This window comes from Apium graveolens, chromosome 7 (assembly GCF_009905375.1).
Source record: "Apium graveolens cultivar Ventura chromosome 7, ASM990537v1, whole genome shotgun sequence".
Taxonomy (NCBI): Eukaryota; Viridiplantae; Streptophyta; class Magnoliopsida; order Apiales; family Apiaceae; genus Apium; species Apium graveolens.
This window is the reverse complement of record NC_133653.1, coordinates 54,258,689-54,272,258: the sequence shown is the minus strand read 5'-3', so window position 1 is coordinate 54,272,258 and position 13,570 is coordinate 54,258,689. Positions and strand designations below refer to the sequence as shown.

The 13,570-nt window shown below is 35.3% G+C and overlaps 1 protein-coding gene across 1 annotated transcript; it reads left to right on the top strand.

Annotated features, from left to right (window-relative positions):
• Nucleotides 1-5,959: 5,959 nt before the first annotated feature.
• LOC141671432 (transcription factor VOZ1-like) lies at nt 5,960-10,226 on the top strand. Its single transcript, XM_074477681.1, has 5 exons — nt 5,960-6,164; nt 6,239-6,472; nt 7,066-7,212; nt 8,374-8,890; nt 8,977-10,226. Exons 2-5 carry the CDS (start codon nt 6,251-6,253, stop codon nt 9,510-9,512), a joined length of 1,422 nt encoding a protein of 473 aa, XP_074333782.1. The 5' UTR covers nt 5,960-6,164; nt 6,239-6,250; the 3' UTR covers nt 9,513-10,226.
• Nucleotides 10,227-13,570: the final 3,344 nt, after the last annotated feature.

Sequence of the window (13,570 nt, the reverse complement as noted above, 5' to 3'; positions counted from 1 at the left end):
TTTTGAGTTTATCGTTTGTTCAGTTTATAACCTTGTGATTGCCTTGGTGAGTGGTGAGTTATGATTATTTATCTAGTTCGAGAGTAAATTTGTTAAGCAATTGCACACACGCACATTTCTGGCTTGTGAGTTGATTTGTGGGATTTGATTGAACTTTGTGCGAATAATTGCATTCGTTGAGATGGTGCTCATTGGTTGGTTTAATTATTCTGAGGGGATCGTTGCATTCATGTTAGATGCATTCATGTATTTTTATTTCTTATTTTTAGTCTATTATGCTTGAGGATAAGCATCGATTCAAGTTTGGGGGTGTGTTAAGTGGCATTTATGTCCACTTAGAATGCTTCATAAAGGCTCAAATTGGTATTTTGTACTCAAGTTGTTTGTGTTTTTGTAGTGTTTTGCATTTCAGGGCATAATCGAAAGCAAAAATGATTTTACATTATTTTTATGCTAGAAGAGTGTTAGGATGGAGTCTCGGTTGATTGCGCGAAAGAAGTCAACAGTTGTAGTCAAGAAAAGAAGAAATTTCCAGTTTTTCCAGAAGCTCAGCGCGGCCGCGCTACACTTGGGAGCGGTCGCGCCATACTCAGAGCGGCTGCGCCGTATCCCAGGGCGGCCGTGCTAGGCCGATTTTGAAGAATCCTGAATCTATTGGAAGACTGATTTTCTGGACTTCTGATTGATTTTGGGCTGCTATTTAAAGACTCTTTAAAGACGTTTTTCAAATAGAGAGCAGGGAGAAGACAAAAAGAAGATATAATAGCACAAATTCAACGAAGGAGAAGAAGAACTTGTTTTACTTGTGATTCTTTGCTTAAGTTGTAATCTTGGATGCTCGTTTTCTTTGTTGTTGAACCTAATACTCTTGTTAACGTACTTTGATTATTTATTCAGTTTATAAGACTTAGTTTATTTACCATGCTTTCATCGGAACCCACAGTGATGATGAGTTCGGTTATGAACTAATCGTCATGGGGTTCTAACGGATTTACTTATGGATTTTAATGGTTAATTATTTTGATACCTAAGTGTGTGGTGATTGTATGATATCCTAGTATTGGTTGTGCTTATTTGTCTTATGAGCGTCGCGAAATTATAAGATAACGTGTTAATCTCTATTGAAGCGACATTGAATATAGAGGTTTAGAACTTGTCATGCTAGCATAGGTTCATGTAATTGTTATGCATGATTCGTAGGTAATTTTAACCATCTTACTTGTCCTATGTAATCACGATAAATAAATTGCACATTAAACCTTTATGTTGTCAAGTTCTATAGACATATAGGGTCTCAACATATTTAGTGTCTATTCAGCTTCTATCTCTTTTATGGATGTCTGGTAGTAGGGTATTCGTACAACGAAGGTTGGCGTTTACTAGTTTCGTGTTATCTGATTAATTGTCATCACCATTGCATGCTAAGGTTAAGAACAATGACTTTGAATGAAGTAGTAATGAAGTTGGAATCCCATGTTTGTCTCATATAAGTAATTTAACCTCAATTCTTTTAGTTAATGCTAGTTAGCATAATCTCTTAGTTTAATCAAAACCAATTTGTTATTGTCTTAGCATTGAGCGATAGCCATACCATTGTTGCATAAGTGCATAAATTGAACTTAACCTAAACCAGTCTCTGTGGGAATGAACTAGAAAGAATTCTATATTACTTGCGAACGCGTATACTTGCGTGTAATTTTAGCGCGTGTTTTCGTCCTAGCAGTACACTTGAGTTATCATTTGAGCAGTGAAAGGGTGAGGTAATGGCATAAAATGTGAGTATTTGCTTGATCTATCCACCACCACAAATATCACTTCTTTACCGTTAGATTTAGGTAGGCCAGTGATAAAATTCATAGAAATATCCACCCAAACCTCAGTTGGAACTGGTAAAGGCTGCAACAAACCAGGTGAGGCACTAGTATCATATTTTGAGGCTTGGAAAACTACACAGTTCCTGACTAAAGACCTGACATCTTGAGTCATACTATTCCAATAAAATAAACTTGTTACCCTTTGTAAAGTAATATACCTCCCTGCATGACCTCCTTCAGGTGTTTTATGGTGTCACTCCATAATTTTCTTCCTGAATATAACATTAGGACCCACCACAATCTTCCTTTTATTTCAAAAAAAAATCATGTTGCCATTGGAACTTATCATGAACAAATCCTTGTGGTAGTTTAACAAGAAGATCTGCCAACTCAGAATCAAGATTGTAGCTAGCATTAATCTATTGAACTAAATCTGAATTCACAACAGAGATGGCTAAGCATAAAATTTCGGATCCTTTTGCTCTGGATAAGGCATCTGCAACCTTGTTATCAACTCCTCCTTTATATTGAAACTCATAATCAAACCCCATCAACTTAGAAAGCCAGAAATGTTGAAATGAAGTAGAGATCCTCTGTTGTAAAAGCCATTTCAAATGTTTTTGATTAGTTTTGATAATAAAATGAGCTTCACTTAGGGATTGCTCCCATTTTTGAACTGTAGTAACAATAGCCAAGAGTTTTTTTTCATAAAGAGAAAGTTTCTGCCATCTAGGTCCCAAAGATTTTCTTAAAAATGTTAAAGGGTGATTGTCATGCATCAGAACTGCACCTATTCCATCCTTAGAGGCATCAGTTTCCAACACAAATATTTTAGTGAAGTAAGAAAGAGCTAAAACTGGAGCAACAACCAAGGCATTCTTTAATGTCTCAAATGCTACTTGTGCCTGCTCATTCCACTGAAAAATACCCTATTCAACATATCAGTCAAATATCTACTAATTCCAGCATAATTCCTGATAAATTTCCTATAATATCCTGCTAAGCCTAGAAAACTCCTCAAATCTTTACCACATTTTGGAGTTGTCCACCTAGCTACAGATTCCACCTTCCTAGGATCAGTCTTAACTCCCATAGCAGAGATAAAATGCCCCAAATACTCAATTGTGTCCATCATAAAGCAACACTTGTTCTCTTTTGCAAAAAATGAATGTTGCCTCATCAAATCAAATACTAAAGATAGATGATAACAATGATCAGTAACAGATTTACTATATATAAGGATGTCATAAAAAAATACTAACACACTCTTTCTGAGCAAGGGTTTGAAGATATCATTGATCCATCCTTGAAAAGAAGCTGGTGCATTAGTAAGCCCAAAAGGCATCACTAAAAACTCATAATAACCACTATGAGTCTTGAAAGCTGTTTTGAAAATATCCTCATCATACACTCTTAAATGATGGTACTCAGCTCTCAGATCAATTTTGCTGAAAACAGTTGCCCCTGCTAATTCGTCAATAAGTTCATCAACTACTGGAATATGATATTTATCTTTGACTATTTTCTTATTTAAATCCCTGTAATCCACACAAATTCTCCATGTACGATCCTTCTTTCCTACTAAAACAACAAGAGAAGCGAATGGACTAGCATTATTCTTGATAATACCTCTTTCCAGCATTTCCTTAATGAGTTGTTTTATCACATCTCTCTGTTTTAATGGGTATCTATAGGGCCTAATATTCACAAGATTAGCCCCTTCCAGCAGAGGAATCCTATGGTCTAATATCCCTCTTAGAGGAGGTAATACATCAAGTTCCTTAAATATATCAGCATTTTATTCCTTTAACTTGGAGAGTTCACTGAAAGGACCCTGATCTGTATTAATAGTGTCCACTTATTTTCCTTGAACTTCAGCATTAACAAATTTTTGTTGGACTCATCAGCAAGGGAAGAAATCTCATTGATTTGCAAGAAGCACAACTGAGCAACATTTTTCAATAATTCTGAAGAACAATCACCTGTCAATACTTTAAGTTTCTTTGGAGCAATCCCCCTTAGTTTAAACAAGTTCCCAGCTAACATAAATTCCATGATCAAATTTTTAAAATCCCATCTCATTGTACCCAATGTGCTAAGCCATTGTACACCTAATACCATATCACAATTGCCCAAATCTATCAACAACACATCAGCAAAAAACTCATGGCCATTTAATTTCCAACATAGATTCTTAACCACATGTTGACAAACCAGGTGATTACCCATCAGCTATAGTAACTGTTGATCCTGGATTTTCTCAATCTCACATCCTAAACTTGTAGCCAAATGTATATTCAAGAAGTATGAGTACTTCCTGAATCTATGAGAATATGTAATGCCTGATTTGTCACTATTCAATTGGTTACCATTCATTTAACCCTCATTATAGAAAAGGTTTGACTCTCAACCAATGCATTCACAGATATACATGGTTCGGATATATCAAAGACAACATCATCTAATTTACTGTCGACCTCAGCACAAACTGATACTTCCCCTAGAATTTCGACTGTAAACAGCTGAGACTCTTTAAACTGACATTTATGACATCTTTCATACTTCTCATCACAGTAATAACACGAACCCCTGGCTATATTTTCAGCTCTCACGTCAGCTGAAATAAATCTGAAAGGTTTGTTGTTACTCTTGAAACCAGAAGTTTGTATAGGTTTTGATCGAGGAATTGGTTGTAAATGTGGTTTATTAACATTGGAGTTGAAAATCGAAGGTAAAAAAGGTTTTTGAACAGATGATGAATGATTCATTTTAGGGACCTTTTGTGTGTTTGTTAGGATAGACTCTTCCTGTAATCTAGCATATGTGATAGATTCACTAACAATACATGTTTAAAGGCTTTAACGAAGGGCCTAACTGTTGATTTAAGTCCTCCAATGAAACTTTCCGGAAGATAGGCATCATGTAACACATGATTAAACTTTTCCATTAGAGATCGTAAATTCTCAAATTCATCAATGTATTCTTCAATGGAACCAGTTTGTTGTAGTTTATTAAATTGTTCCACAACACTGAGGCGTGATTCATCTCTAAACCTGACGCTCAAAATCTATCACAAACTCAGACCAATCCATATTTCGTTTAATTGGCAGGTAATTAGACACCCAAACTTCAGCCTTATCACACATATAGAGAGATGTTAAGTCAACCTTTTAATCCTCAGAAATTTGACATAAGAAAAAGTACTTCACACATTTTTTAACCCAATTTCTTGCACCACTGCCATCAAACTTAGGAAATTCAACTTTGGGAGTGAAACCTAGAGGTCTCTCGGAAAGTAATTACCTCCAATAGTATCATTTCTGGTTGTTTCGGCAGTTGAACGAGTAATATCATCTCATAGACCTTCCGTCGAACGGTTAACACTCATCTCACGCATCATCTTCATCATTTCATCAAACTTTTTATCATTTTCCTCCAAACGCTTCATTATTACACGCGACTGCTCCTCGATTTTACCATCAGTGGAAAATTAGTACGTCTTAAACTGTTCCTCCATATTCACGGCAGCCGAGTAAGTTTCTTGAGTAATATGAGCCATAATTGACAATTACGTAGATATGATGCGTTGTTTGAACTCTATATCATTGATGGAGGAAAGCTAGTTATACTAACAGATTTGCAGTGATTTAGTACAGAGAATTGAAGAGAATAATTAAAGATAGTAAAAAATAGAGATAAGAATATAGAGAGTGATAGAGAGAGAAAAGGATTTAGAAAATTGATTATATTTTCATAAAATGTGTTTGTCACAGCAACAACCCTCTTATATGAGTATCAAACTAGACAATAAATACCTAACATAATTTTTCGTTCTTTTATAATGTTTTAAATATTAGAGTGACTTTAATTATTTAACCGATTTTGACTATTCAGCATAGATGACAGACTCTATCATAATACAAAAACAATAAGCCATGATCTAAAATTCGGAGTATTAAGATAAATACTCAGGTAAAATAATTTTGTAATAGGTCGTAACTCAATTTTTTAACTGACGAAAAGTCAAGGATTTCAGAAGCAAAGCAAAAGTATTCCCGACAGGAGTAGTACATCTTACGGGGTTAACTAAACTTGAGGGAAGATTAGCGAAGTGTTGGCGCGTATTAAAAAGGACAGATTGTGTTGAATACAAAATCTGACAGCACCGTCCCTTCACTCAAATGAGACTCGTTCACTGTTCCTTCCACTCTAAAATTATTAAGTTAGAGAGGGAGAGTCAGAGAGAGAGAGAGGGTATCATATTCTCCTTCGCTTTTTCACCCTTATTAATCTCTCCCATCTCTCTTTACATCTCCCATTCTTCTCCACCCCACATCTTTATTCTTCAAAGTAAGTTCTGCAATTTGATTGTACTTTTATCATTTATTTGATTGTTGATGTAGAATTAATTTGGGTTATTGCAGGAAAGTAGAAAGATGGGTAAAGGTATGAAGAATGGGCATGAGCAGCAGAAAGAGGTGATGAAAGAAAGAGCAAAGAATAGAGTGGATGATCTACAGGGTATGTTCTGTGATCTTCAATCAGCTAGAAAAGAGAGTCGTACTAATGATGTTGCTTTATTAGAAGAACAAGTTAATCAGATGCTTAGAGAGTGGCAATCTGAACTTAATCACCCTTCTCCTGCTTCTTCTTTTCAGGTAATCACACCCCCTCTTATATATGTATGTTAGTGTTTGCTGATTATTTTGGTTTGTGATTGCGGAATAATTGTTTTTGGTGTTTGATCTGTGTGTGATTCGACAAATATGATAATATGGGGATTGAGTGCGGGATAGGATATTAATATGGATTTGATGTTTTGTATGATTGAACTTATAGTTGAATCAGATGCATAACCTTATTATCAAAATGGAAGAATTCAAGTCTTTTTTATATATATAAAAGTGTATTTAAACTTTAGTTCTTTTTCCCTTTGCCAGAGTAGTTACTTAATACCAATTTCGAGTGACCATTGTGAAACGGGATAGTGTGAATATTCGAGTATTTGTTACTAGGGATACAATGGGTAGCCCAAGTATCCCGGTTTGCTAGGACTGTGTTCAAACTTGTGGATATTACTTTTTTCTTGTATATTTATTAGACTTTTATATTTTAAAGATGCGATTGGTGGTGGATTGTTAAAGTTTGTGCTTGAAATTGTTGGCGAGAATGATATTTCATGTTAACATGTTTAGTTCTGCTTTGGATGCGTTGATCAGTGTAAATAATGGTGTGGATGTTGTATGTGCAGGGTGGTGGGAGTTTAGGGTCTTTTTCTACAGAAATTGGTAGGCTGTTGCAGCTTTGTGAGGAGGAAGATGATGCCACGAGTGGATTACCAGCCCCAAAGCCAGAGCCAGATATGCAGAAAGTTTGTAGCAACGTTGTACTTCAGCAGGTTAGAATTAATTTATATCTTTTCGACTGATCATGTGGAGGTTAGAACTTATTACGGGATTTGTTTGTGCTTTTAAATGTAGTTAAACCTTGCATCGTAATGAGCAACACCTGTTTTGGAAGACTCAGTAGTAGCAGTGTTATATTATCATAAGACTCCTCCCCTTCCCGTGATATCATTTTATTATGTACATCAAAGTCATGGTTTTGATATATCATGATCATGTCTTCAAATCAAAAATGTTCTAAATTTGATTTTTTGGGTTTTAGTTTTCGTTGGCTACTGCCTACTAGTAGTAGCAAATTAAATTAGCCTCGCCCCTGTAAGACCTGGTTTGGATTTTGAAACTGTTATGATGGCTGAGTCAGCTAACTGTCAAATGGTAAGATCCGGTGGCGCTTCTCCAGGAACACAGATCAAAATCCTCTTTCTAACAGGAACTAGTCAATTCTTAGTAATGGATAACTTTAGGACCATCTTGCACTATATAGGAATCTGTAGAATTTCCTTGCCACTAGCACTCTTACTTTTTCATATATATTTTGTATCATGTTTTTATTTATTTTTAAGAAATATATCAGTAAGCAATAATTCTTCTTTTATTATAAAATTTTATTGTTTAGTTAGGCTAAAAATAACCTTCAATATTAGCTAACTTGAATATATTAACTGTCTTTGACGGGTAGTGGAAATTACTGAGACAATATAACATTACTTTTTATATTCCCCTTGTCATATGGATTTTCCCATTCCCCTCATTTAGTTAATTTGCTATATATTCTCCTCATGTAGTTGTCATGCCACCGTCGTTTTCTTACAATGTGTCCCCCTTCATCAGTGTCTCACTGTCTTTTAAGTAAAATTTTAAGCTGTGTGTTTTGCCTTTCACTGGCAATGCTTATATTCATCTCATCTGATGTAGTTGATGTTTATCTATTATAATTATATCGTAGTATCTACACATTAGTATACAACTTATAAGGATACCACAAGCTTCCTGGTTATGCAATTGGTGTTTTAATTATCCCTATATTTTCTTTATGGTTATTATATATGTTGTAGTCTAATTATTCTTCTATCATGTTCGGACTTGTTTTCTAATTATTATGTTTAGTAAATATTACTCTCTTGTTAATCTAAAACATGCATAATCTATTTCAGGATTTCCGTGCTTCTCAAATGTCGCAACAGCATGGCTTTGCGTTGGTTGATGAATGCAAAGACTCCCCATCAGGAGCTACCAAAATGCTAATTAATAACATGGATGTCCCTACTCAGTTTGACTACCATTTGTTTGATATGCACAAAGGGTCGGAGCAGACTTTCTTTACTGGATATGATAACACAGGTTTCCACGGAGAGGATGCATTACCTCAGATAGCTAGCTTTCTTCCAAGTATCTGCCCCCCACCTTCAGCGTTCCTAGGACCAAAATGTGCACTTTGGGATTGTACTAGGCCTGAACAAGGGTGGAATCAAGACTACTGCAGTAGCTTTCATGGCGCTCTTGCACCAATTGAAGGTCGTCCTGGCATGACTCCAGTCCTACGTCCTGGGGGCATTGGTTTAAAGGACAACTTACTTTTTTCAGCTCTTAAAGCAAAGACAGAGGGAAAAGATGTTGGCGTTCCTAATTGTGAGGGGGCTGCAACTGCAAAAGCCCCGTGGAATGCTACTGGTATGCATGAAAGCTAGATCTGATAACTTGTTTTGTGTTTTCTCTTATTTTAGTTATTAAATCATCGATTCTCTTTCCCAATGCAGAGCTGTTTGATCTTTCAGTTCTTGAAGGAGAAACAATTAGAGAGTGGCTTTTCTTTGATAAACCTCGAAGAGCATTTGAGAGTGGAAACAGGAAGCAAAGGTCTCTTCCAGATTACGAGGGACGGGGTTGGCACGAATCAAGGAAGCAAGTGATGAATGAGTTTGGAGGGCTGAAGAGATCATACTACATGGATCCTCAACCGATGAAAAATCTTGAGTGGCACTTGTATGAATATGAAATTAGCAAGTGCGACGCTTTTGCCTTGTATAGGTTGGAACTTAAACTTGTAGATGGGAAGAAAACTCCAAAAGGGAAGGTTGGCAAAGATCCCGTTGCTCATCTCCAAAAGCAAATGAGAAAGCTATCTGCTGTTCCACCAAGTAAGCCTTCCATTGACGGAAACTCAAAATCCAGTCTAAAGGATGGTTCTTCGTATGTTTATTCAGCTTCGAACCATAGTGATGTGTTTGATTATGGAGCGAGTGAGCCTTACAATTATCTTATCGATGACCTATCTGGTTACTACCCGACTTGAATCAATTTCTACGTCCATCAATACATTCGACAGTGTTCTTTGTTATCGGTCCCTCTATATGGGATGAATTTAAACGGTATTATATAGATATGATATATTGCCAATAGGTCACTGTAAACCAATGCAATAATGCATGGTGATATGCTTCAAATGTTTTGTAGTGGGATCAATTCCTTGCTAATATACAGATTCAGATGTTGCTCAATCATCTTCTTGTAGTAAATCTTCCTATAAACAGTCATCACTTCATCTCTTTCATCTCTCTTATATTTCTACAAATCTGAGTTACAACACTGAACACTTTAGCTTATTTAATATTTTCTAGTCACACTGGTGTCCTCTCGTTCCTCAACTTCATCTGGGCGATCACTTGATCGGTGAAAGAGCGAAACATCGCGAAAGTGGGGTGACCAGTAGCACGTCCCAAGTTCATCAGATGTCCCTCAGCTAAGATAATGATGCCTCTGCCGGTGTCGGGAAATACTCCACCTGTCATTCTGGGGCTTAATTGTGAATCTCTTAACAACAGAAAATGTCTCAAGGCCGGGCATGTCAATCTCATAGTCAAAATGACCATAAGAGCACCCTGAATGGAGGGTCATTTGATACCTTGGGACTAGCAAAGTGAATATGGACATTTCAAAATGGGCCGAATCCATCTATGTAAATTGTCACGTTATATCAATATTTAATTCAAAACCTGTTTTTTTTTCATTTTTTATGGTATACCAAATGGGGCCACATAATCTTGTATAACAGTTTTTGTGTTGGATGATTTAATTAAGTTGATGCATGAATCCGGTTTTTCTTATTTGGCAAGTTAGTGGGACCCAATAAAATGGAAAATGGGCTCTCCCATTAAAGATGCTCTAAGTCCTAAGATCAGCTTCAATGTTGCCCCACTCATGCCTGTGACTAACAAAATGGCAAATGGACTAACAGAATTAATAAATTTACATTGGACGAACACTGAAATGACCAGGCCACTTCTGTTAATTTCATTATTTTTTAATATTTTAATGTATGACCTTGGCAATTCATCTCTACAAATGTAATATAATATAATTATAGAGGACCCAATAAATGTGACAAGTGGGCAGAAAGTCTTGGAGGTGCTTGCTCAATTCATCTCTCCTGCCATGTTTTACCACCTAGCTGACAGAATTGTTTAAAAAGCAAAAAAGTGACCCTGCGGCATTGCGCTGCTCTAAGAGCAACTCCAATGCTGCCCAACTCATTCCTTGGGACTAACAAAATGGCAAATGGGCTGACAAAAATGATAAATTTACATTAGACGAATACTGAAAACAAGGGCATGGCCACCGAAGTGATTATGGCAACTTCAGCTAATTTCATTACTTTTTAATATTTTAATGTATGACTTTGACAATTCATCTCTACAAATGTAATATAATATAAATATAGAGGACTCAATTAATGTGACAAGTGGGCAGAAAGTCTTGGATGTGCTTTCCCACTTCATCTCTTCTGCCATGTTTTGCCACCTGGCTTACAGAATTGTTTCAAAAGCAAAAAAGTGACTCTGCAGCATTGCAGTTGCTCTTAACATCCCTGCAAATTATCAAGTTTGGTCTTAGTAACATAATCATAAATTTTAACATTAATAGCAGGTAACAAAAGTGTCCCATTTTGCTGCATCTGACAATATCTCTCCTTTTCCAGGCAAGCACAACAAGAAAGTTCAAAATGAAAGAATGTTCTAACTAATCAAATAGTTTAAAGACACGGGTAAGAAATTAAGAACTATTAATAATTGAAATGGCTATTAGCTAGTGATGGATTGCCCATAGAAGCTCTAAAATGGATATGTAGCATTTTAAGTTTACTCAAATATCTTTATTTTTATCATCTTTTTTATTTTTCAATCATAGTATTTCTCTTTTTACTAATTAATTACACACGCACACGTTTTTGGGGTCGAAGTCGTGGTCTCCGGCAAAGGATACAAGAACTCAATCACAATAATATTTTGTTTACCAAAAGAAATGTTAATTTAGAAATATTAATTTAGGTAAATAGGGAGAGTTCACGTGTATGGAGGCCTCGTGAACTACAAATTCAAACGTAAAATAAAATTGGAGAAATGGGAAAATGGAAAGAAGATCGATGGTTTAATTTTTTCCAAAGAAGCATGGGATGAAATCTATTTTTCGGTAGAATAATAGTGCAAAATTATGGAAATATCAATTTTTGGTACTCAATAAATAATTTAATTGATTTAATCGTGTTAGATTCTATACAACTGCAAATTAATTTAATAATTATTCATTTTAATTCATCTTTTTTATTTTATCCGGTTATATTACCTATAACTATATAATTATATTATATAGAATTAAAATTTAACAAACGATCATGAGATTCTCGTGTTTCAGAAACATATAAAATACGAATTTTCTTTATTTCTGATATGGGGCGATTTTGTGAAATGCTGGTTCATTGAATTTGTAAGATTATGGGTTTTAAGCGAGATCGTTGTGACCCCTCACTACCTGGAAATCAAACCATTGACAAATATTGATTTGAAGTATTTTATTCAAGTAAAAATTGAGAATCTCTTTATGATAGGATCATGATCGTTTTCATATTAACAAAACCCTAAATTTATATAAAGTTGTTTAGATGCCTTCCAATATGTCCAACGTGCTAATCTCTATATATATTAGGAGTGGATTTGTCAAAGCGAAATAGTCACATTTATCGTGGGAGATGCGTTGAAGTATATTTGTAATAATCTCAATTTTTGTAATTATTTGAAACCCTGATGAACAGTGAATTTTGCTCATTGTGAAATATTATCGGGCGGCCATATATAAAAGTTCTTTTATGAAAATTTTGAGTGCATATTAGTGTTCAGTAATGAATTTGAGTGTATGTAAAAGTCGTCAGAATTCGAAAACGAGCATTTTGATTTTTCCCGAAAATTCACCAGACACCGAAGGAATTAAGTATAAAGCGTTAAGATTGAAAAATTAAATCTGAGGATTATAAAAGAGGATTAATAAAGGAATAAAATATATTAAAAAGGATTTAGGAAAACCCAAACAATAAGATCACATATATGTTCCCTCAAACGATCAACGAGAATGAGAGTTAAACGAGCTATAAAATAATTAAACGATCAAGGAACAAGCTTATGCAAGTGGCAAGGGAAAGTGACCCAGCTAGTTCAAGACTTAACCAACCAATTATCATCTAACCAAGTGGATTAGATTAGATGACATCATCACACCACAAGAAACCAACACTTGGCATGGAGATGAGGTTAGCTTGATGACCTAATCACTTTATTAAAGTGGAAGCATATAGATATTATACTAACCGAGCATTTTTAACACAAAACCCAAAACCATCCGAGCAAACAAGTCCTCTCCCCATTTCTTCATGCTCTCGGCCTAAGTAAAAAGAAAGAAGAAAAGAAAACTCAAATCCAAGCTTGACTCCACCATAAATCCTAAGGTAAGTTCCATGGCTTCTTCATGTAATAACTTAGTCCAAATAAATCATCAAAGATGATGATAAATAGTAATCATCAAGAACTAATGTTGTTTTTCTTAGGTTTTCTTGAAGATCCAAGCTTATTAATGATATATAAGGGCTTCTTGAGACTTCTAGTGACTACCCACACTCCAAAGAAGGTATAAGACCTTTGAACTCTTAGTATTCAAGTTGAGTTTAACGAGTTTTAAGTATATGTTTTGAGGATTGTTAATGGATGAAGGTATAAAGCATGTTTAAGGTTATGATTATCTAAGTTAATATAATGATGGTTATTGTTGGTTGATCCATGATTTATGCTAGTTATAAGTTGATATTCTTGAGAGGTCTTGACATATAAAAGTTATTGATGATGAGATCTTGAGTTGTTGGTTGGATTGGGGATGGTTTGGTGTGGTTTGAAATTTAGAAATCGTTAGTTTATAACCGTCGTAATGCCCGATTTTATAATACTTCTCTTTGTGTATAACTTTGTGTTGTAAAAGACATGCATGTACTTTAACAAGACTAAGATAATTTGCCAACCCTAAGTAAGTTGT